A 22,117-nucleotide genomic window follows, 5' to 3' on the forward strand; every position below is an offset into this window, starting at 1 on the left:
AAGCTGCATTTTTTAAGTATTCTTAGTTCTATTTTGATTTTCATTGTACTTCAGATGTGAACCATGTTGAGAATGTTAATGGAAGGGAAGGCACACATTTCCCCCCCAAAATCAGCAAGTTCTTTAGACTGAGTTTGTCTTGACCAGCTAAGGGAGCCTGACCATTGTGATCCTACTATGAACGTCACCTCCTCTTCCACAACAGTGGCGGCTGACATTCCTCATACAAGACACAGCTTTCATTGCTGTGAAACCAGTCAGGGCAGAACCTTCAGAGCTTTCTTCAATGCAGTATATCTCTAAGGTTTGCCTACCGTCCTCTAGATCATTTGATGCTAGGTGGGGGTTTTGGGGTCTATGTGTAAAGTCCTGGTGTCCAGCTAGATTTGCTGGAGGTTCCCTTTTAGTGGGTATTGTGAGCACTCAGATCAAGGATGCTTGCAAAGATAGGGCCATAGAGATCTAGTAAAGGTAAAGGGACCCCTGACCATTAGGTCCAGTTGTGGCCGACTCGGGGGTTGAGGTGCTCATCTCGCTTTATTGGCCGAGGGAGCCGGCATACAGGTTCCGGGTCATGTGGCCAGCATGACTAAGCTGTTTCTGGTGAACCAGAGCAGCGCACAGAAATGCCATTTACCTTCCCGTCGGAGCAGTACCTATTTATCTACTTGCACTTGTGCTTTCGAACTGCTAGGTTGGCAGGAGCAGGGACCGAGCAACGGGAGCTCACCCCGTCACGGGGATTCGAATCGCTGACCTTCTGATTGGCAAGTCCTAGGCTCTGTGGTTTAACCCACAGCGCCACCTGCGTCCCTTTGCAAGGATGCTTGCAAAGGTAGGGCCATAGAGATCTGGAACGACGGGCAATTGATGTTTGAAATAAATATTGCAACTTGCCAGTGGCCTCTCTTCCTGTGCTAAGGTTCCTCCAAAAAATATCTTGGGGATAATATTGTAAAGCCACCTTGTAGAGGTGGCTTTTTTGAGTTGCTCCCATGCCCTGGTGAAGCATGTGCCCCTGTTGTGGGTTAACTCTGGGGCTTCTAGTCCCAGCATCCCTTGCAGGAAACAATGATGTGATGTGATTCCCGTTGAGAAGACCTCAAAGTCATCTCATCAGGAATCATGTGTGCAGCATCACTGTCCTGCCTTGGGTGCTGGGACTATAAATTCCAGTCCAATCCCTGGTGTGGAAAGATGGTCCATGATATGGGTAGGCAAACTAAGGCCCGGGGACCCGGATCAGGCCCAATCACCTTCTAAATCCGGCCGACGGACGGTCTGGGAATCAGCGTGTTTTTACACAAGTAGAATGTGCCCTTTTATTTAAAATGCATCTCTGGGTTATTTGTGGAGCCTGCCTGGTGTTTATACATGAGTAGAATGTGTGCTTTTATTTAAAATGCATCTCTGGGTTATTTGTGGGTCATAGGAATTCGTTAATTCCGCCCCCCAAAAAATATAGTCTGGCCCCCCACAAGGTCTGAGGGACAGTGGACCGGCCCCCTGCTGAAAAAGTTTGCTGACTTCTGGTCCATGAGGGCTGGCTAGCACCCCTCCCTTCTCTCTGCCCCACAGAAAGTTTCTGGAAATCTGGGGGGTGGGGCAGCAGGGCCTTTGTGAACATTTGCTAGGAACACAGTCAAAGGCTCATACTCTTTTGGGGAGAGCAAGAGAGGAGGACAAATGGGGAGAATACATGCTTCAACTTCTCCCTAACATCTCTGGGTGGGGAGTTCCCCTGCTTAAGGTTGCTGGAGAATCTGCTGCCAGTCTGAGCAGGGCAGAATCAGGCTTGAAGAATCTGTGCCCTGACTCGCTATAAGGATGCTGGTTATTTTCTGCCCCCCAGCCCCAGTAAGCGAAGGGAAATGTGTGGGGGGGGGCATGGTTAGGGGGCTTAAAAGGCCCCTTTTGGTCAATTGAGGGGTATATGACTAATGGCCAAAAAGGTTGTGGGCTGGATTTAGCCCACGGGCCACCAGTAGCCCTAAGCAGATGATGCAAAGCATTTGGGTGGGTATGAAAAAAGGCCAATAAAGGGAAGCTTAACTAGCAGTGCAAGGGAATGCGTGGATGGTTGATAATGAACCCTTTTGTCTTGCAAAGATGCCAAGGCAGCTGCTAGCTGGCTCCGATGCAAAACCCCAGACTGGAGGAAGAGCCTGCATCTGACTCATCTAGACAAACTGTAATTAGCAAAGTCCACGGTGGGCTTGGAGCAGCGCCTGCCTCCCTCCCTCCCTCCCTCCCCTCTCTCTCCCAGAGCTGCGTGGGCTGCAGTCCCGTTGAGAGCGAAGTGGAAGGTGTCTCATTTCAGCACCTGGACAGCTCCCAATTCCCATCTGATGCAGAGAGCCTGCCCCGCGGGGGACTGGTGGAAATGCACTTTCGGGATGGAGCCGGAAGCTTTTCCTTTTTAGGGAGCACATTGTAAAGTAAAATAATAAAAATACTTAACTAGTTGACCAATCATGTCTGTTCTGCTCCTCCCCACAAAAGTCCTACCCCTCCCCCCCAAAATCCTGGCTATGCCCCTGGGAGCAGACAATATTTTGTCCTTTTTTAAAAAAATAAAAATTGGAGGGGCCTTCGGGATTTGAGAAGAAAACTCTCACCCGCTTCTTTCCTCAGTCCAGCCCCCCCCCTTTCTTTGTGCTGTGTTCCTGGGAGATGCTGGGTTGCTGCAGAAGCCTTATCACAGCTCCCTCCATGAGAAGGGCGAGCATTTCTGAAAGACAAGACTAGCACACTGCTAGTTGAGTACACATCTTTCCCTGCGTTGCACAGACAGTCTCAGGCAGCTGGCTTAAGGTGTTGCGAAAGGGTGGCAATCCGGTTATTTAGGAACATAGGACCCTTCCCTATGTCCAGAGGAGGGCAACCAAAATGGTCAAAGGCCTGGAAATGATGCCTTATGAGGAACGGCTAAGGGAGCTGGGCATGTTTAGCCTGGAGAAGAGGAGGTTAAGGGGTGATATGATAGCCATGTTCACATAGAGGAGGGAGAAAGGTTGTTTTCTGCTGCTCCAGAGAAGCGGACACGGAGCAATGGATCCAAACTACAAGAAAGAAGATTCCACCTAAACATTAGGAAGAACTTCCTGACAGTAAGAGCTGTTTGACAGTGGAATTTGCTGCCAAGGAGTGTGGTGGAGTCTCCTTCTTTGGAGGTCTTTAAGCAGAGGCTTGACAACCATATGTCAGGAGTGCTCTGATGGTGGTTCCTGCTTGGCAGGGGGTTGGACTCGATGGCCCTTGTGGTCTCTTCCAACTCTATGATTCTATGATTCCCTGCTCCCTCTAGCTCTGAATCTCTATGCAGACTGGCAGCTGCTGTCCAAGGTTTCAGACAGCAGCCCTAACCTGGAGATGCCAGGGACTGAATCATAGAATCATGAAGTTGGAACGGACCCCCAAGGGTCAACTAGTCCAACCCTCTGCAATGCACCCGGGATCTTCTGCAAGCAAAGGAGATGCCCCACCCCTGAGCCACAGCCCTCCCCTCTATTGAAAAGGATGCGGGATTCTTCCACGAGAGGGAACGGTGTGCCTTTTGAAGCACCTGCAGCCCTTGTCCATTTATAACTTACAGTGGGGGCCACACCCATTGGCCCTGACCCCATGTCATCTCTCCGCTGCTTGTCCATTCTTTGATAGCCCCTTGTCAGGGACTGGGCAGAGGAAGAGGAGGAATGGTGGATACCGCCTCCTCAGCCTGAATCTGCCAGAGAAGAGGGGAACAGTATAGATTTAGAACAGGGGTTGGCAGACGGTCATTGTTCAGAGGCTGCAGAAGGGAGAAGCTGGGAAATATTGGAAGAAGAAGCACCAGGGGAGAGACAGCTGACTGACTCGGTGTCCTTAGAAAGCATGCCAGGCCCCTCCTCTCCCAGAACATGCTGGGAATTGGAAGTAGGAGAACAGAAAACGCAGAGGCAGAAGGCACAGATCAGCCACCGTAGGGATAACATATAATAGGAGAGACGGAGGGGGTGGGCCTTTACTCAGAGCAATGCCATTACTGCAAGAGAGGCACTTTTCAAAGCCCCTCTCTGTGAATATTGAATAAAAGACTTGGTAAGAACTCTTCTTGTTTATTTAATTATTGGCTACCCATTGTGGGAGGGATCGGATTCCCTGAAGGCTGACACCTCTCAACTCTTCCTTTCACATTGCCTGTTTCAATAGACAGCTGCCTTAGATGGAGTCAGACCATCAGTCCACCGACCTTAGTATTGTCCACACTGACTGGCAGTAGCTCTTCAGTGTTTCAGACATGCATTTCTCCCAGCCATGCCGGGAGACGCCAGGAGTCAAATCTGCATGCAAAGGAGATGCTCAGCCACTGAGCTGTGACCCTTCTCCACACTATTAATGCTTGTATTTTTATTTCTTTTACTCTCAGAAAGAGCCGTTTGTAGAATGTTCTGCCTCAGGTGCCAAAATAACTTGGCCAGCCTTGAGTTCTATGTACCTTGCTTTGTGTGCCAAGGATGTGGGTGGTGCTGTGGTCTAAACCACTGAGCCTCTTGGGCTTGCCAATCAGCTCAGCAGTTCGAATCCCCACAACGGGGTGAGCTCCCGTTGCTCCGTCCCAGCTCCTGCCAACCTAGCAGTTTGAAAGCATGCCAGTGCAAGTAGATAAATAGGTACCACTGCGACGGGAAGGTAAATGACATTTCCATGTGCTCTGGTTTGCGTCATGGTGTCCCGTTGTGCCAGACCAGAAGCGGTTTAGTCATGCTGGCCACATGATCCAGAAAGCTGTCTGTGGACAAACGCCGGCTCCCTCGGCCTGAAAAGTGAGATGAGCACCGCAACCCCATAGTTGCCTTTGACTGGACTTAACCGTCCATGGGTCCTTTACCTTTTTTTTTTACCAAGCTAAATGTTATGGGCCATCCCTCCACATTGCTGCTGAAGAGTAGCAGCCGCATCCTCTGTTCACAAAGCATATTCCAGATACAGTGTGTGTGTGTGTTTGTGTGTGTTTTCCCGGAGAATGTTTCCCAGAATTCTCCGCAGTGGCTTTGGTGGTAAACAAGTCCATACGAAGCCGGAATGTTTGAAAGCCACTTTCTACGGGTAAAAGCTTTTATTAAAGGGCTTTATCCGTCTAATTGCTCTGTGCTATGGCTAATGGTGCTAGCTGCTTCATAAATAATCAAATGTTGGTTAAAAGTGATATGGATTGATTTATGGGCATGTTGTGATTACACGTCTGATTCCTCCCTTTGGGGGCATGAGAGGTGCTCTCGTTTTGTGAGAACGTCCTCTGAGGCACCACAAAGGCAACTATGGGAAGAAAGGATGGTGGCATAAAGTTGATTCAAAGCCTTGCTGAGATAGCATCCATTAAATCTCAGTGCCTATCTGATCGTCATATTTGAGGCGGGAAAGAACACTGTCCCCACTTATACATGTAGGATTGGTTAGGGACAGTGGTGTGTTTTTCATAGGTGAACAAGGCCGGAGGCACCAGCTTTCAAGGCGATGGGGGGCTGACATGGTGTGCGTGACATCATGCCTCCCTCACTAAGCCAGGCAGAAGCCTGGGCTTTGGGAAGGAGGCGCCAGGCCTCTGACAGGATGCCTCCTGCCCAAAGCCTTTGATTCCCAGGCATCTCTTAAAGGCCTTTTTACGCTGACAGGACTTTGCTTATTTGACTGGTGCTTATTTCAATTATTTTTAATGGCGCTTCACGTTCCCCAGTTGTACGTTGCCCTGGCAGCTTGTACAGTGCTACCTCAGGTTAAGAACTTACCATCTTTTTCGCTCTATAAGATGCACCAGACCACAAGACGCACCTAGTTTTTGGAGGAGGAAAACAAGAAAAAAATATTCTGAATCTCAGAAGCCAGAACAGCAAGAGGGATCACTGCGCAGTGAAAGCAGCAATTCCTCTTGCTGTTCTGGCTTCTGGGATAGCTGCGCAGCCTGCATTTGCTCCATAAGACGCACACACATTTCCCCTTACTTTTTAGGAGGGAAAAAGTGAGTCTTATAGAGCAAAAAATACGGTAATTTGTTCTGGAGGTCCGTTCTTAACCTGAGGTACTACGTTAGCTAATGGGGCCTCCCGCTGCCGCACGATTTCTGTTCTCATCCTGAGGTAAAGTTCCAAACCCGAGGTACTATTTCTGGGTTAGCGGAGTCTGAAACCTGAAGCGTCTGTAACCTGAAGCATCTGTAACCCGAGGTACTACTGTAGTATGGAAAGAACAAAGGGAAGGAAGGGAAGAAAAGATGGCGGCCTGCATCTCTGAAGGAGGCGTAATAGCTTCAGGGTATCTAGGCTTTGTGCCTCCCTGTCTCCCTCGGAACGGAGGGAGGTATTCTGCACGGTTACCTAGAAAATTAGCTCGACTGACATTATGCTGCCCGTTCTCTCGCTTAAAAAACAACAACCCAATAACAATGCTGAGAGAAAGATGGCAAAACGCCCTTTCTGAAGCCCTGTCAGTGTCAGCAGGGTGCCTTGAAATCCGGGTGCCTCATTAGGTGGCGCTGGCAGCCCAGGGTGCCTCACCCTTGCTGCGGCTGTGCCTGTCTGCAGGCTTCCCTAATGAGGCCAGCCGTGTCTAGCAATCCTTTGAGGCCTGCTGCCTTGGGCGGGGGGGCGCAGGGTGGGGAGCTGCCTTCAGCACCGAGTTTGCAAAGGGGAGAGCAGTCAGTTGCTGCCTACCTTTTGATTAGTGCCTTGAGGCAGTGGAGAACTTTGAAAAAGCGACCGGGGAAGGGAAGGATCCCAGGCAGACACACAGCTCCCTTGTTAGTTTCTTCTGGCAGGGGAGGGAAAGGCTGACAGGCCTCGTTTGTTTTATTCGGCTTTGAAACCCACACCCAGGCGCAAACAGCGGGGAACAGCATGGGCCCACTTAATTTCTAAGTGGTAGGTGCTCCTATTCTGTTTGGCTATCAGTTTTGCTTTGGAATTCCAAGAAAACAGCAGCAGCAGCAGCAACAACAACAGACACATCGTTGAAAACAGTGGTTAAAATCAGTGTGGCTTTGAGAGGTTCTGTCTGCCATCTTGATTCAATACAAATTCTATGCAAACACAGCGTCAGGGAACTGCCATCGGAGCTGGAGGCAGAGAGAAGGCTCCAGAGGGATGCCGGAGAGGGTCCCAGTAGGGAGAGAGGCAGCCCATCCGCTGGGGAAGGAAATCAGCGTAACACCAGTGGAGAAGGGGGGCAGATGGGGGAATCGGGGAGGTGGCTCCAGGACTCCTCGCCGGAGACCAGCGGAGAGAGTATGGGTACTCCGCTGCCCACACCCTCCATGCGCAGAAGACTTCCGCGCAGGGAGAGTAGGAGGAGACTGGGCATCAAACAGCTTTTATGCTGGAAAAGGTTCAAGAAACGCCCACTGACGGATTCTGCCAGCGACTGAGGCAGCCACGAAACTTGAGGCTGTCCAGACAGAAAGGGTTCAACCAGGTAACCTAGCCAGGAGTAGCGGCAACTTACGCACGAGCAACCCCTAGAACCATTACAGCCAGGCAGAAACCTACTTCTCAAACTCTGGAACCACTGTGTTGAATTTGGTTACGCTATCTTAAGAGCGAATAAAACAAGCGTGTTTCCAAGCTATGTTGAAGAACGTGTATGATGTTGTCAGTTTTATGGTACACTGCCCAGAGATCTTACTATTATTGGGCAGTGTATGCTGTAAATACAAGTATGAACCCAGCCCTGATTCTTGAGGGGTGGGAGGTGTTGTCTAAGGCTCCCATTGTGCATTCATTGCTCCCCCACAAAAAAAACCCTCCAAATGAAACCAAATAATTCTGCAAGGCCAGCCCCCAGACCACTGGCACTTAGCTAGGCTCCTAACCATTAAAGGAGTGCGAACGCTGCCATCAAACAGTGGCGGCATGTTTTTGGTTGAAAGCGGAACGCCTCTCAAATGGCAGCAAGCACACTCACAAGTGGGTGTACTCGGAGGACAGCATCAATGACAGTTTTAGCATGTGACAAAAACACACCTAATAAAGTTTGGGAAAGCCACCTACTTCTATTCCACCTAAACATTAGGAAGAACTTCCTGACAGTAAGAGCTGTTCAACAGTGGAATTTGCTGCCAAGGAGTGTGGTGGAGTCTCCTTCTTTGGAGGTCTTTAAGCAGAGGCTTGACAACCATATGTCAGGAGTGCTCTGATGGTGTTTCCTGCTTGGCAGGGGGTTGGACTCGATGGCCCTTGTGGTCTCTTCCAACTCTATGATTCTATGATTCTATTCTATGATTCTATTCCCCTTTGTAGTACAGTAGTGTTGGGTAGAAGAGAGAGAGAGAGAGAGAGAGAGAGAGAGAGTGTGTGTGTGTGTGTGTGTGTGTGTGTGTATCTCAGGAGTGTCACAGCCTGGTGGCAGCTTGTGCCGTACGCATTTGCCGTTCTTCCTGTGAGCTGTCCAATTACTGCAGCTCTGGGAAGCAGAAGTCGCATTTAAAATAACACCTGGTAGCCAAAGTGGAATTATAAGCACGACATGCTTGTTATGCAAAAAAGGTCTGTGTTTAACAGCAGCCCAGCATCACCCCAGCGAGGCGGTCAGTTCAGAGCTACAAAAGGTCCGCTTGAACACTTTTTTGTGATCTGAACCTCTTTTCCTCATCTTTCCTGCTCTTCCTCCCACCATTTTGGCATTCTCTCTCTCTCTCTCTCTCTCTCTCTCTCTCTCTCTCTCTCTCTCTCTCTCTCTCTCTCACACACACACACACACACACACACACACACACACTCCATCCCAGACATTAGGCTGCACTGGAGTCTCTTAGCAAAGTGAAGTATGACTCTCACCCAGCCCTCCACTCTGCTCTAGGTATTATGGGGTTGGAGTAGCAGAATGTAACTGTAGGAACGGACTCATTTTCATAATTTTGAATTGAAACGTGGAGGGCCAGTCGCTACCAAGGTTAGGGGTAGGGCAGTGATTGGATTCAGTTTGCCTTTAAAACTGAGCCTTTCAAATCCACCCTTCCTGGAACAATGTGAGAACCAAAACACAGCCATCTTTCAATGTTTGCGCTTATCCAAATTTAGGAATTTCTCCGACCGCAAGCGATGTTTACAAAATTGCATATATTAGGTGAAAGTGTGCCCTCCCCCCAATGAATATATTAGTGAAAATGGAAAAATGAGAAACGGAAAAAATGTTTCCACCCCTAATCAAGATGGATCTCAGGAAGAATCATAGGATTTTCTTGCAACTTGAATCCTTTGGTTTGGGTCCTAGCCTCTAGAGTGGGAGAATTTGTGTTCACCTGTTTGTTTTCTTTCCAGAAACTTGTATGAAGGAAAATGCAGCCCAGCAGGTGCATTGCTTAGGAAACTTAAGCATGACAAAAGATTAATAAAGGATGTGAAAATACAAATCAGATCAATAAGCCCCTCTGCAGCCCTCTGTGTTTGAGTTGGATTTCCCGTACAATCGCCATGGCACAAATATGTGATAAAAGGTTGCCAAGTTGCAAAGGAGGACAGTGGATTGCATGAAGCTGCCAAGACGGGGTTTTTTTCCCTGCTAACGCAACAGTCCACACAACTTGAGGGCGAATCTGTTGGCAGAGTGCCGGCAACCTCAAGTATCCCTTATTTAAGTCCAATTTTCTGTGAGATGGGCTGCTGTGAGGGCTTCAGGTGGAGGTGGTCAGACTGCAGGCTTCTGATCTCCAAAAACAGAGCCAAGTGCAAAGCTCAGGTTTTATCCGCCTGATTTAGAGGCAGGAGGAGAAAGGCATTTTGTGGCCACTGTTGTTAAACTGTGGGAGCCAGAAACCTGTGCCGGTCCACTGCAGATCACTTGGAGATCTACCTGTAAGATGCTGATCTCTTTTCTGCCTGCCCCATTGCTCCAAAATTCAAGACCCCAAAGAAGTACATCTAGTTCCCAGTGGCTGAATTAATTACAGTGGTACCTCAGGTTAAGTACTTAATTCGTTCCGGAGGTCTGTACTTAACCTAAAACTGTTCTTAACCTGAAGCACCACTTTAGCTAATGGGGCCTCCTGCTGCTGCCGCACCGCTGGAGCATGATTTCTGTTCTCATCCTGAAGCAAAGTTCTTAACCCGAGGTACTATTTCTGGGTTAGCGGAGTCTGTAACCTTAAGCGTATGTAACCTGAAGCATATGTAACCCGAGGTACCACTGTAATTCTTTTCTTGTCCAAGAACATTCACTTCTCTTTTCCCCACTGCCATATTATTCCAACTCAGAGGGCAGGCTAAGGGCTGGCAACATGTAGTACTGCATTTGCCGGATGTGGTCTTTCCTTGCCTTGGCGCAGCAATAAAAATGCTAGCACATTTGCAAAGCTAAGCAGGGTGTGGTATGGTTTTACATTGGATGGGAGACCACGTGTTGTGATACTTGCATTGCCTGTTTCCATCCTGAGGATTGTCGCTCATCACTAGGAAATACACCAGGGCTAGTGTTTCAGGAACAATGAATGAATTTGTGAGCTATTCAAATCATAGAAGGGGTCATGAGCGTCATTTTGTCTGTTGTTGTTTAGTCGTTTAGTCGTGTCCGACTCTTCGTGGCCCCATGGACCAGAGCACGCCAGACACTCCTGTCTTCCACTGCCTCCCGCAGTTTGGTCAAACTCATTCTGGTAGCTTCGAGAACACTGTCCAACCATCTTGTCCTCTGTCGTCCCCTTCTCCTTGTGCCCTCCATCTTTCCCAACATCAGGGTCTTTTCCAGGGAGTCTTCTCTTCTCATGAGGTGGCCAAAGTATTGGAGCCTCAGCTTCAGGATCTGTCCTTCCAGTGAGCACTCAGGGCTGATTTCCTTAAGAATGGAGAGGTTTGATCTTCTTGCAGTCCATGGGACTTTCAAGAGTCTCCTCCAGCACCATAATTCTGAAGCATCAACAGAAATGTTTAAAAATAAATAATGAAATATAAGACACCCAAGTTCTATTTCAGTCCCCTCCAACATCTGGTTTTTTTTGTGGGGGGGGGGGGTTGCCAACTAGCTATTTCTTTCCATTTTATTCTGTCCAGCAGATGTCTATTGGCATCTGCTTTTCCTCTTCCTGTTCAATTTTCTTCTTCTGCTTTTGCATTTTGGCTTGTTCTCCACCACCCCACTCCCATCTTGTCTCTCCTAGACAAGAAAACAAGAACATCATTTCAGGGCCAGGTAGCGGCAGATGGGGCTGACAGAAGGAGAAACATATCTTTGCGCACAAGTATATATTTATATTACACGAGCCGGCGAACAACACCAAATAAGCCCAAACCTGGGACCATAATAACTCCAGCAACTGTATCTATGGTAACGCAAGCTCACATATAACTCTGGCGAGTCACAGTTAATGAAAACCTTTGGGATGTTGGCTGTTTAATTGTCTCCCTTTATGTTATTTCTTTTTGAGGGTGCTTTGAAAAATCATTGGTATTTAAAGAAATGTAACGAAGAGAAGCTATAATTGTACCTGCCAAAGCCCAAAGCCCGATGTGAACCTCGAAGTCAAGGCGGGGGAAGTTTGTGTGTATGTGTGTAGGTGGGATGGCTTCATGGGGGGGGGGGGCGGGAATTATTAGAGGGGAGAGAAAAAGACAATTTTGCAAGTCACCAAACTGGTTCAGCAATGGCACAATTTCACACTTGATCAAACTGGCCCGACATGGGCTCCTTTTATCCAGCATGAAACCTTTATTGTCTCATTTGGCATGCATAAAGATTGAGGCTCCCGTCCAATGCTGATTTGAGCCCATTGTGTGCTAGAGAGAAAGTGGCAGAAATTACGTCTGTCTGCGGCGCTCATTATGTATGGCATAAAAAGGACTGATTTGGGGGCTAAATTATACGGGGGGTCCCTGTTGATTTTATAGTTTTCCAATCAACAAACTGGATTTGGAAAAGTTAGGTGCATGCCCTGTTATTTCCACCTGGGGGGTTCATTTGACATTGTTTCCCTTTATTTTGATCCATAAAATATGGGCTTTTCTTCTTTTTTTCCAAGAGTAAATTTTTGTTTTTGTTTAGTGAATAATCAAGTCAGGCTTTCCTAAAAACAAATTGCAACGGTTCCATGAATATGATCAAATATATGTGCATAAACGGATATTCCTGAAATATGAGAGTTATGCTACATATAGCTATTAAAATCTTGAGGTTAAATTATTCGTAACCGTCTTCACCAAGCTGGTTCCTTCCAGACATCTTGGATTACAATGCACATCAGCCCTAGCTGATTTATAGCAACGCCGGTTACTTTTCTTTCTATGGCCACAACGAACAATTAAGAACGTAGTCCCTGAAGGATCGTAAGATCAAACAGGCACCGTCTTAGGTTCCGGAAGCATTTGCTTAAAAGAAAAGGCACAATTTCGTTTTCCGTTAGATCAACTCACCAAATGACTTGTGCTTGGGTTTTTTAAAATATATTTTTTATTAAATATTTCTTAGTTTACAAAAATACGTGCATTGTCTCTCTTTTTTCAAGTTGTGTTTTCTACAGATCAGTTTCATTTGTTGTGAGACATTAATGTCACATACATTGTTAGGTTAGGAAAAAAAGGGGAAGAGAAAGGGAGGGGGGATGGTGGGTTGGGTGGGGTGGCAAGGCTTCTATTCTTCTACTTAGTGTATGTGTGGGGTTTTGTGTGGGTCAGCGTCAGCTCTGTGGGTTCTCTTACTATTCGCTTGTTGTATTTCCTTGGTGGTGAAGGAGGTTGGGTGTAGCCTAGGGTGTGGTTGTTTGTCTTTGGTTGGCTGTAGTGAGATCTGTTTTTGTGTATGAGTGGGGTATGTATGTGTGTGCTTTGGGGTCTTCCAAGATAATAATGCGCACTCACATCATAAAGAGCTCATACCCATCTAATCTCAGCAGCCAGAAGCATCATAGCCAGACACTGGAGAGACCTGTCAGGAGCAAGCATAGATCAATGATATCAAATAGTACGAGAAACAGCATTAGAAAAACTAACCAAGAAACTGAAACTGACACGGGGCCAACCCCGATATGGTTCCGCTTTATCACATACACAGCCCAACAAGACAACAACAAAAATCCGCCGACAGCATACGAATCAATCTGGCTTAACTGACCAACTTACCATATTTTTCTTTCTTTTCTTTTTCTTAAATAACGTTTTTATTCAAAATTAAAACAAAACATATCATCCAGAAACATATCATCCTTATTTCCCATTTTCCTCCCTCCCCCCACAGAACCCCACCCCCACCCCCGACTTCCTTCAGTTCCAGTATTTGATTTCTCTAAGAATGCTGTTTTCTGCATGTTACACAGTTGTTTGTTGTTGTTGTTGTTTAGTCGTTTAGTCGTGTCCGACTCTTCGTGACCCCATGGACCAGAGCACGCCAGGCACTTCTTTCTTCCACAGCCTCCCGCAGTTTGGTCAGACTCATGTTTGTAGCTTCGAGAACACTGTCTAACCATCTCGTCCTCTGTCGTCCCCTTCTTCTTGTGCCCTCAATCTTTCCCAACATCAGGGTCTTTTCCAGGGAGTCTTCTCTTCTCATGAGGTGGCCAAAGTATTGGAGCCTCAGCTTCACGATCTGTCCTTCCAGTGAGCACTCAGGGCTGATTTCCTTAAGAATGGATAGGTTTGATTTTCTTGCAGTCCATGGGACTTTCAAGAGTCTCCTCCAGCACCATAATTCAAGAGCATCAATTCTTCGGCAATCAGCCTTCTTTATGGTCCAGCTCTCACTTCCATACATCACTACTGGGAAAACCATAGCTTTAACTATACGGACCTTTGTTGGCAAGGTGATATCACTGCTTTTTAAGATGCTGTCTAGGTTTAAAACTGATCTCTGTAGGTAGACATACACTGAGAGCACATACAGCTAGTAAAACAATTATGTGCACTGTATTCTAAAAAAACAACAACTTATAAAACTTTCAAACCAACCTTGGGGAAGAAACCCCAACTAAAGAATCATGGCAAGAAAAATTGATGGACTATGCAGAACTGGCAAATCTGACATACAAGCTATGGGACAAGGATAACTGTGACTTTAAAGATGAATGGGAACCCTTTACAAAGTATTTGAAGACGCAACTGGACTCCTCGGCTGGCTTTGAATAAACATTCACAAACTTTTTATTGATAATAATCAGCTAAACAACTGTGCCCCTTCATGGATCACTGCCTTGCCATGGTGAAGGGGCAAGAGTACCCTTCCAGTTAGCAGCAGTGGGCCACATTCACACCATGTATTAAAAAAAGCTATGAAACCACTTTGGAGAAGGAGAACTCTGATCCTAAACCTCTGCTGCCTTGTGGCGATACCCATTCATTATAGGGAGCAGCAGGTGGCGCTGTGGTCTAAACCACTGAGCCTCTTGGGCTTGCCGATCGGAAGGTCGCCGGTTCGAATTCCCGTGACGTAGTAAGCTCCTGTTCCCCTGTCCCAGCTCCTGCCAACCTAGCAGTTCGGAAGCACACCAGTGCAAGTAGATAAATAGGTACCGCTGCGGCGGGAAGGTAAACGGCGTTTCCGTGCACTCTGGTTTCTGCCACGGTGTCCCGTTGTGCCAGAAGCAGTTTAGTCATGACCCAGAAAGCTGTCTGTAGACAAATGCTGGCTCCCTCAGCCTGAAACGAGATGCGCGCCACAACCCTATAGTCAGCTTTGACTGGACTGAACCATCCAGGGGTTCTTTAGCTTTACCATACCCATTCATGAAAAAGGCTTCAGGAGAAAACCCCGGGGATGAATCCATACCTGCTGCCTTGCAGGACATCTTTGCGGGGCGGGAAGACTAAGAAGTAAACCAGGCTTCCTCAACCTCCAGATGTTTTGAGACTACAATTCCCAGCATCCCTGACCACTGGTCCTGCTAGCTAGGGATCATGGGAGTTGTAGGCCAAAAACAAGTGGTGAGCTGAGGTTGAGGAAGCCTATACAAATCCAGAGTCGACTCCCTCAGGAAGTTGGATGGTGGCTTGCACACCTCCTTCCAGCAACTCCTGCAGCCAAGCTGGTGCTAAATGTATTGCTCTGTTTTCCTTTGGACCACACCAGCGAGGCCAAGAGGAGGTCTTGTCGTCTGGGCAGCCTAGGACCTCCAGACACACTGTGCAGGTTTGCGCCCCAGGTAGGTCACTTTAGTGGTGCTCATGCAGTGGTTTGACTTCACCCCCAGAGGCACACTCCATTGTGTCTTGAGACAGACAGATTTCAGCAAGTGATACACATCTAAGGATAGAAACAACCCAATTAAACACATTTTGCACCACCGTAAAGCAAGCTTAGGGGACGTGGGTGGCGCTGTGGGTTAAACCACAGAGCCTAGGACATGCCGATCAGAAGGTCGGCGGTTCGAATCCCTGCGACGGGGTGAGCTCCCTGCTCCTGCCAACCTAGCAGTTCGAAAGCACGTCAAAGTGCAAGTAGATAAATAGGTACTACTCTGGCGGGAAGGTAAACGGCATTTACGTTCGCTGCTCTGGTTCTCCAGAAGCGGCTTAGTCCTGCTGGCCACATGACCCGGAAGCTGTACACCGGCTCCCACGGCCAATAAAGCGAGATGAGCGCCGCCACCCCAGACTCGGCCATGACTGGACCTAATGGTCAGGGGTCCCTTTACCTTTAAAGGAAGCTTTGCATTTGGGGAAGGCAGAACCGATTCCAACACAGGAGGCAGCAGTTACAAATTACTGGTCTCTGCAGCCGCAGCAGGTGCTGTGATTCTCCAATAGTTTGACTTTACCCACAGAGGCACATTCCATTGCCTCTAGAGCAGGCATGGCCAAACTTGGCCCTCCAGCTAATTTGGGACTACAGTTCCCATTATCCCTGACCACTGGTCCTGTTAGCTAGGGATGATGGGAGTTGTAGTCCCAAAACAGCTGGAGGGCCAAGTTTGGCCATGCCTACTCTAGAGACAGATGCCAATAAAAATACTGCTTTAAACAGCCATGGGTTCCCCCAAAGAATTCTGGGAGCAGTAGTTTGTTAAGGGTGCTGAGCGTTGTTAGGAGATTCCTTTTCCCTTCACAGAGCCACAATTCCCAGAGTTCCCTGTGAAGACGGACAGATTGTGAAACCACTTTGAGAGAGCAGTAGCCCTGTGAGGGGAAAAGGGGCCGCTAAACAATGTTCAGCACCCTATTCTCTCAGAAATTCGGGTTGGGGTGTGGGGAGCCGCGACTGTTTAATTGTGGCATCAGAGTGTTTCAAATGTAATGTTGTGAACAGGGAGAAGAGTTAAGAGCCTCGGATATAAGAGCACCGGGTTGAGGGAATTATTGGAAATAACAGAAAAGACTGATAATCAGCAGAAAAGACTGATAAAATCCGAAACCAGAGGGAAGAGATGGTGGGAAAAAATGGGATTTTTTTTTTAAAAAAACAGCTTTTAGTATAAAATTGTATAATTAAGGAATGTTGGGAGATGGTGGAATGAACTTATTGGACTTCAGAGGCAATATGATAAAGATTTGAGATATTAGGATTTAAGGGTACAAGATATAAGGTTTAAGATTTAAGGATTTAAGGGTACAAGTTAAGGTTTTTCTCTTTTCTCTGTTTATTAGATTGGAATTTGGATAACTTTCTAGATGTTGATAGGAGAATAAGGTTTAAATGCATTAATGATAATTAAGGAGTAGGCAGTGAAAGATGGGAAGAAATTGCTGATCTAAGTAATAAATTGGAATACAAAAGGGGAGGTGGGAGGAAGTCGAGGAAATAAGTTATTGAAGGAAGGAATCTAGAAAAATGGGAGTGTTTTCTTTTTTTTTTTGTTTTTTGTCTTTTTCCTTTTGTTGGTGGGGTGGAGGGGTGGTCTTTTTTACGTCTTGTTAATTTTTATTTTCCCCCTCTTATTTTATTGTATATTGTCTTTCTTAATTTTTCTTGTATTTTTGAAAATTGGAATAAATATTATTTAAAAAAAACAAACAAATGTAATGTTGTGAACGTGGCCACAGTGTGAAAACGTTAGGGAAGCACTGCAGAATAAATTCACGACTTGTGCACTATTATTGAGTGCATCAGTGGTATGCTGCAGGGAATACCGGCCACAAAAACCCCACATCGGTCTGGAGAGACCCTGAGTAAAGATGCACAGGAGAAAACTGATGTGTCCCCTCACACAAAGCTCCCTTGCTTCAGCTGTTAACTGTTGAACCTAATGATGGAGATTGACTTCACCTGCAGATCTCTGTTTAGGCCATTCCTCCTCCTCCTCTTGCTGCCTTAATTTTGAAGCGCCACCACCTGATTTTCCCCTCTGCCCCTCATGGAGCTCCTATCTCTCTTAAGAACCTGCTTCCTGGCAGAACAGAGGCTTTGCTCTCCACCCATCACTCTGTAGCCCTTGTCTCTGTTTCCCCCCTTTTCCCTGAACCTCCATTTTGGAAAGTCGAAGAAGTCAAAGGTCTCCTGGAGCGACTTTCGTTGGCAGGAGTTCTTCGAATCTAGGTAAAGCTTCTTTTAGCTGCAAGGGTGGGTTAGGGTTGAAATGTATATTCCAGAGGGCCTGCCAGTATACACCAGAGTATATGGGCTCTGGGATGTTTGTGTTTCTTTTTATTATTTCACTTTAAAAATGGTCTCTCAATTGGCAGCAGGAGGGTACCCTGAAAAGATACTTAAGGACAACACTCATTCTTGACCTCCTGGGTTGATTCAGTTAGGATAGGGAGACAAGCAGAAGGGTAAAATGGAAACATGTGTCTTTAGGCATATGCAGAGTGCCTTTTCTGGAACTAGCAACCAGTACTTGAGTATTGGGAAGTGAGGGATGTCATATAGAATAAGAGAACAAGAGGAATATACTTCTAAAGGAGATAGGAAAATGTTTATTGAATATATGGGGGGGTGGTGGAATTGTGTACACTTGAAAACCTTGGTAGTATTACGATAAATTCAACAGTGTAAACAAGTTTCGATGGATGTAATAATGGGATACTGAATGGTTTAATTTATGTAAAATATGCAGGGATTTATGATATGCAAAATGAACCATGGAAAGAGAAGAAAGGAAGTCATTGGCATTTTAAGGTTGCTTAAACGAATATTCTAAATTGTAAGACAGAAAATTTAATAAAACTTATACATGAAAAAAAGGAAGGGAGGGATGGGGGGCTTGGTGTGCAGGTTGAGGGGCCTGTGGGAAATGAATGGGGGCAAAAGAAGAGGCACAGACAAGAGGCCTTGACTGTTAAGGACTAGGAACTTGAAATTGTTGCAAAGAGTGGCAGAACAGCAATTAAGGGATGAAGTTAGATAGAGAAATGAAATGGCTTAACTGTCACTGCTTTATCACCTCTGCCTCCAAGTCCCCTCACAATTGTAGCTTTGCACAGGTGCTGAAAGTAGCTACTGCTTTTTGGGGGGGGCAAGTTTTCACAATACAATAAAAGAAACATATCAATCTACAGGAAGTAAAGACACGAGGTAAAAGAAGAAGGAACAGAAAAAGAAACTATAAGATCCTTCCCTCAAAATTGTAGCTTTGCACAGGTGCTGAAAGTAGCTTCTTCTTTTTTGCAATTTTTTGGGGAAGCTTTTACAATACAATAAAAGAAACAAGCCAATCTACGGGAAGAAACAAAATAAAGGAAGAAGGAACAGAAAAAGAAACTACAAGATCCTTCCTCATCTTAACTTTCATCCCCTACAGAGGAAGGTGTGCCCTCCCAGCTCTCACCTGGGCTCTTCCCCCTCTTCTTACAGGCTCTCAAAAGGGGTCCAAACTGTCCCTTCCATTCCTCTGTGTGCAGTTCTTACCAAAGTACAATGAGAGAGAGAGAGTGAGAGAGAGTGAGAGAGCAATAATATAAGAATAATGATAAACACCCAAGGGAGATAAAAGTAAAGAGAGAGAAAAGAGAAATAAAGACCTCCAGCTATCCACCTGTCAGTTGTGTATACAATTATTTCTTCAAAATAGTCAAATGCTCAATCTACGTTATTCAATTATTCCTCCCTTTGCTGGACGTTATTTTCCCAGCCTTCCAGCCGGTGCTCTCAGTTTGTTTTCGTTTCTCAATGCGGAAAGTCTGAAGATTTTCCAGTTATTGCCTTCACGACTGTAAAACAGCCCCCCTTTATTCTTTATCTCCTTCTCCAAAAAAAGTATGTATTTGTATATTAACGCATAGCAGTTCGGTTGCTTTAAAACCTTAATTCACGTCCCAATCCAGGGCTGAAAGTAGTTTTTCGATGGTGTTGCTCTTTCTTAAAGCTGAACAGTTGAATTGGCTTGAAACTGATATCGCCTCTAGCAGGCATCCCCAAAATTGGCCCTCCAGCTGTTTTGGGACTACAACTCCCATGATCCCTAGCTAACAGGACCAGTGGTCAGGGATGATGGGAATTGTAGTCCCAAAATAATAACAACAATAACAATAATAATAATTTATCATTTATACCCCGCCCATCTGGCTAGGTTTCCCTATCCACTCTGGGTGGCTTCCAACAGAACACTAAAATACAATAACCTATTAAACATTAAAAGCTTCCCTAAACAGGGCTGCCTTCAGATGTCTTCTAAAAGTCTGGTAGTTATTTTTCTCTTTGACATCTGGTGGGAGGGCGTTCCACAGGGCGGGTGCCACTACCGAGAAGGCCCTCTGCCTGGTTCCCTGTAACTTGGCTTCTCACAGCGAGGGAACTGCCAGAAGGCCCTCGGCACTGGACCTCAGAACAATGGAGGTGGAGGCGCTCCTTCAGGTATACTGGACCGAGGCCATTTAGGGCTTTCAAGGTCAGCACCAGCACTTTGAATTGTGCTTGGAAATGTACTGGGAGCTAGTGTAGGTCTTTCAGGACTGATGTTATATGGTCTCGGCGGCTGACCCCAGTCACCAGTCTAGCTGCCGCATTCTGGATTAGTTGTAGTTTCCGTGTCGCCTTCAAAGGCAGCCCCACACAGAGCGCATTGCAGTAGTCCAAGCGGGAGATAACTAGAGCATGCACCACTCTGGCGAGACAGTCTGTGGGCAAGTAGGAGAAGAAGAGGAGGAGGAGTTTGGATTTGATATCCCGCTTTATCACTACCCGAAGGAGTCTCAAAGTGGCTAACATTCTCCTTTCCCTTCCTCCCTCACAACAAACACTCTGTGAGGTGAGTGGGGCTGAGAGACTTCAGAGAAGTGTGACTGGCCCAAGGTCACTTAGCAGCCATATGTGGAGGAGCAGGGAAGCGAACCCAGGTCTCCAGATTACGAGTCCACTGCTCTTAACCACTACACCACACTGGTGGTGCATGCCTGGGCATGCCTGGCCTATAGCATATGCTGGGAGCCTTGCAGGAAGCATTTGGTCATAGGACTGCAGAGCTGGAAGGGACCATGAGGGTCATGAAGCAGGAATGTTTTGGCCAATGTGGGACTCAATGTGGGCCCTGAGATTAAGAGTCTCACGCTCTACCTGTTTGGTTGTTTTTCCAGGTGCTCCCCATGATCTTCTGGGCATGGGGAGTCTTGTTGGAGGGCTGTGCTGTTGTGTGACTCCCCAACCCACCCACCTTCTTCTCCATCTCAACAGATGAAGGGCGATGGCCCTGTGCAATCCTGAGATGGCTCTGGCCTCCCACCTGAAGCGCAGCAGTCCGGTTCCGGTCCAGGGCGGCCCGTACTCCACTCTCCACTTCTTCCCTCGCACCAACAGGTCTTTCCCTCTGCTGACCCAAGAGGAGCTGGCAGAGACTCTGGATGGGTAAGTAGAAAGGTAGAAAGGTAAAGTCCAGTCAAAGGTGACTATGGTGTTGTGGCGCTCATCTCGCTTTCAGGCCAAGGGAGCTGGCGTTTGTCCACAGGCAGCTTTCCAGGTCATGTGGCCACCATGACTAAACCGCTTCTGGCGCAACAGGACAGAAACCAGAGTGCACAGAAACCCCATTTACCTTCCCGCCACAGCGGTACCTATTTATCTACTTGCGCTGGCGTGCTTTCAAACTGCTAGGTTGGCAGGAGCCGAGACAGAGCAACGGGAGCTCATTCCGTTGCGGGGAGTCAAACCGCTAACCTTCTGATCAGCAAGCCCAAGAGGCTCAGTGATTTAGACCGCAGCACCACCCGCATCCATCCCAAGTCAACTTCCTCAATGGCCCTCCTCTGGAGATACTGCTCCTTGAGGCTGCCTTGAAACCTTCTCCCTCTCTTATCCCTGTTGCGAGCTGGTGGACGGGCTTGTTGCTCTAGCTGTCATGATCCCAGTGGTGTGCAGAAGAAGTGCCCTCTCAGCCTGGGGCCCCAGAGCTTTCAGACTACATCTCCCATCATCCCTTTCTACTGGTCCTGCTAGCTAGGGATGATGAGAGTTGTAGTCCAGCCAACTTTGGGGACCCAAGGTTGAGAAAGCCTGCTCTAGGCTGAGGGGGGAATTGACGGCCTTCTTTCAAAGGCTCTAGACCAGTGTTTCCCAAACTTAGGTCTCCAGCTGGTTTTGGACTACAATTCCCATCATCCCTGACCATTGATATTGCAAGCTAGGCATGATGGGAGCTGTAGTCCGAAAAACAGTTGGAGACCCAAGTTTGGGAAACTCTGGTCTAGGGAATAAGCCCTGCTCAAAGCAGAAAAAATCTCTTAAACAAGAGCTCAGAGGGTCTGGTGGCTCTAGAACAATCATGAAACTGTCAATAAAGCTTACAACAGTTGGAGTTGTTGCTTTTCATCTAGAATTTGCAGGGCAACCAATATTTGGAATATTGTGTACAGTGCTAGTCGCTGTATCTCAAAAATGTAATGTGCAGTGTGTGTGTGGGGGGGAACAGTGGCGGACTTCAGGCTTTAATATTTCAGTGGTGCAGTGTGAAATACCAAAATCCCGCCCTCCGCCGGACTCTCGCCTTCTGTTGTTCCTTGTTGTTGCAGCTCCCACTCGGCCCGGTGCCCAGTGAGGGTGAACCGGTTGCCTTCCCCTAAACTTGCCTCTGAGGGGAACCAAGCCTGAGGAGCATGGGAGCCAAGGTCCCTTTGGGCCCCCCGATAAAGTATTTGAGGGAGCCGGCCCCCTCCCCCAAGCTGGTGGTCATTGCCGTTCAAATGGTGTGCGTGTGCCACTTCTTGTGATTGATTTTGTGGTGTGGGGTTTCCTCAGACGTCCCCCCCCAACCAATATCCAATGTGGCACCTTTGAATTTCAGTGGCTTAATCCTATTTAGTACACC

General features: G+C 47.2%; 1 protein-coding gene across 3 annotated transcripts in view; it reads left to right on the forward strand.

The window, feature by feature from the left end:
• Nucleotides 1-22,117, forward strand: part of LOC310661523 (la-related protein 6-like) — a 35,467-nt gene that overhangs the window by 8,313 nt on the left and 5,037 nt on the right. For all 3 annotated transcript variants that reach the window (XM_083407801.1, XM_083407803.1, XM_083407802.1), the window contains one exon: nt 20,491-20,661. In XM_083407801.1, the coding sequence (XP_083263927.1) occupies nt 20,501-20,661 (161 nt within the window). In that variant the 5' untranslated portion in view covers nt 20,491-20,500. The remainder of the gene's footprint in view (nt 1-20,490; nt 20,662-22,117) is intronic.

The sequence above is a fragment of the Podarcis tiliguerta genome (genome assembly GCF_965153285.1).
Source record: "Podarcis tiliguerta genome assembly, chromosome: 13".
Taxonomy (NCBI): Eukaryota; Metazoa; Chordata; class Lepidosauria; order Squamata; family Lacertidae; genus Podarcis; species Podarcis tiliguerta.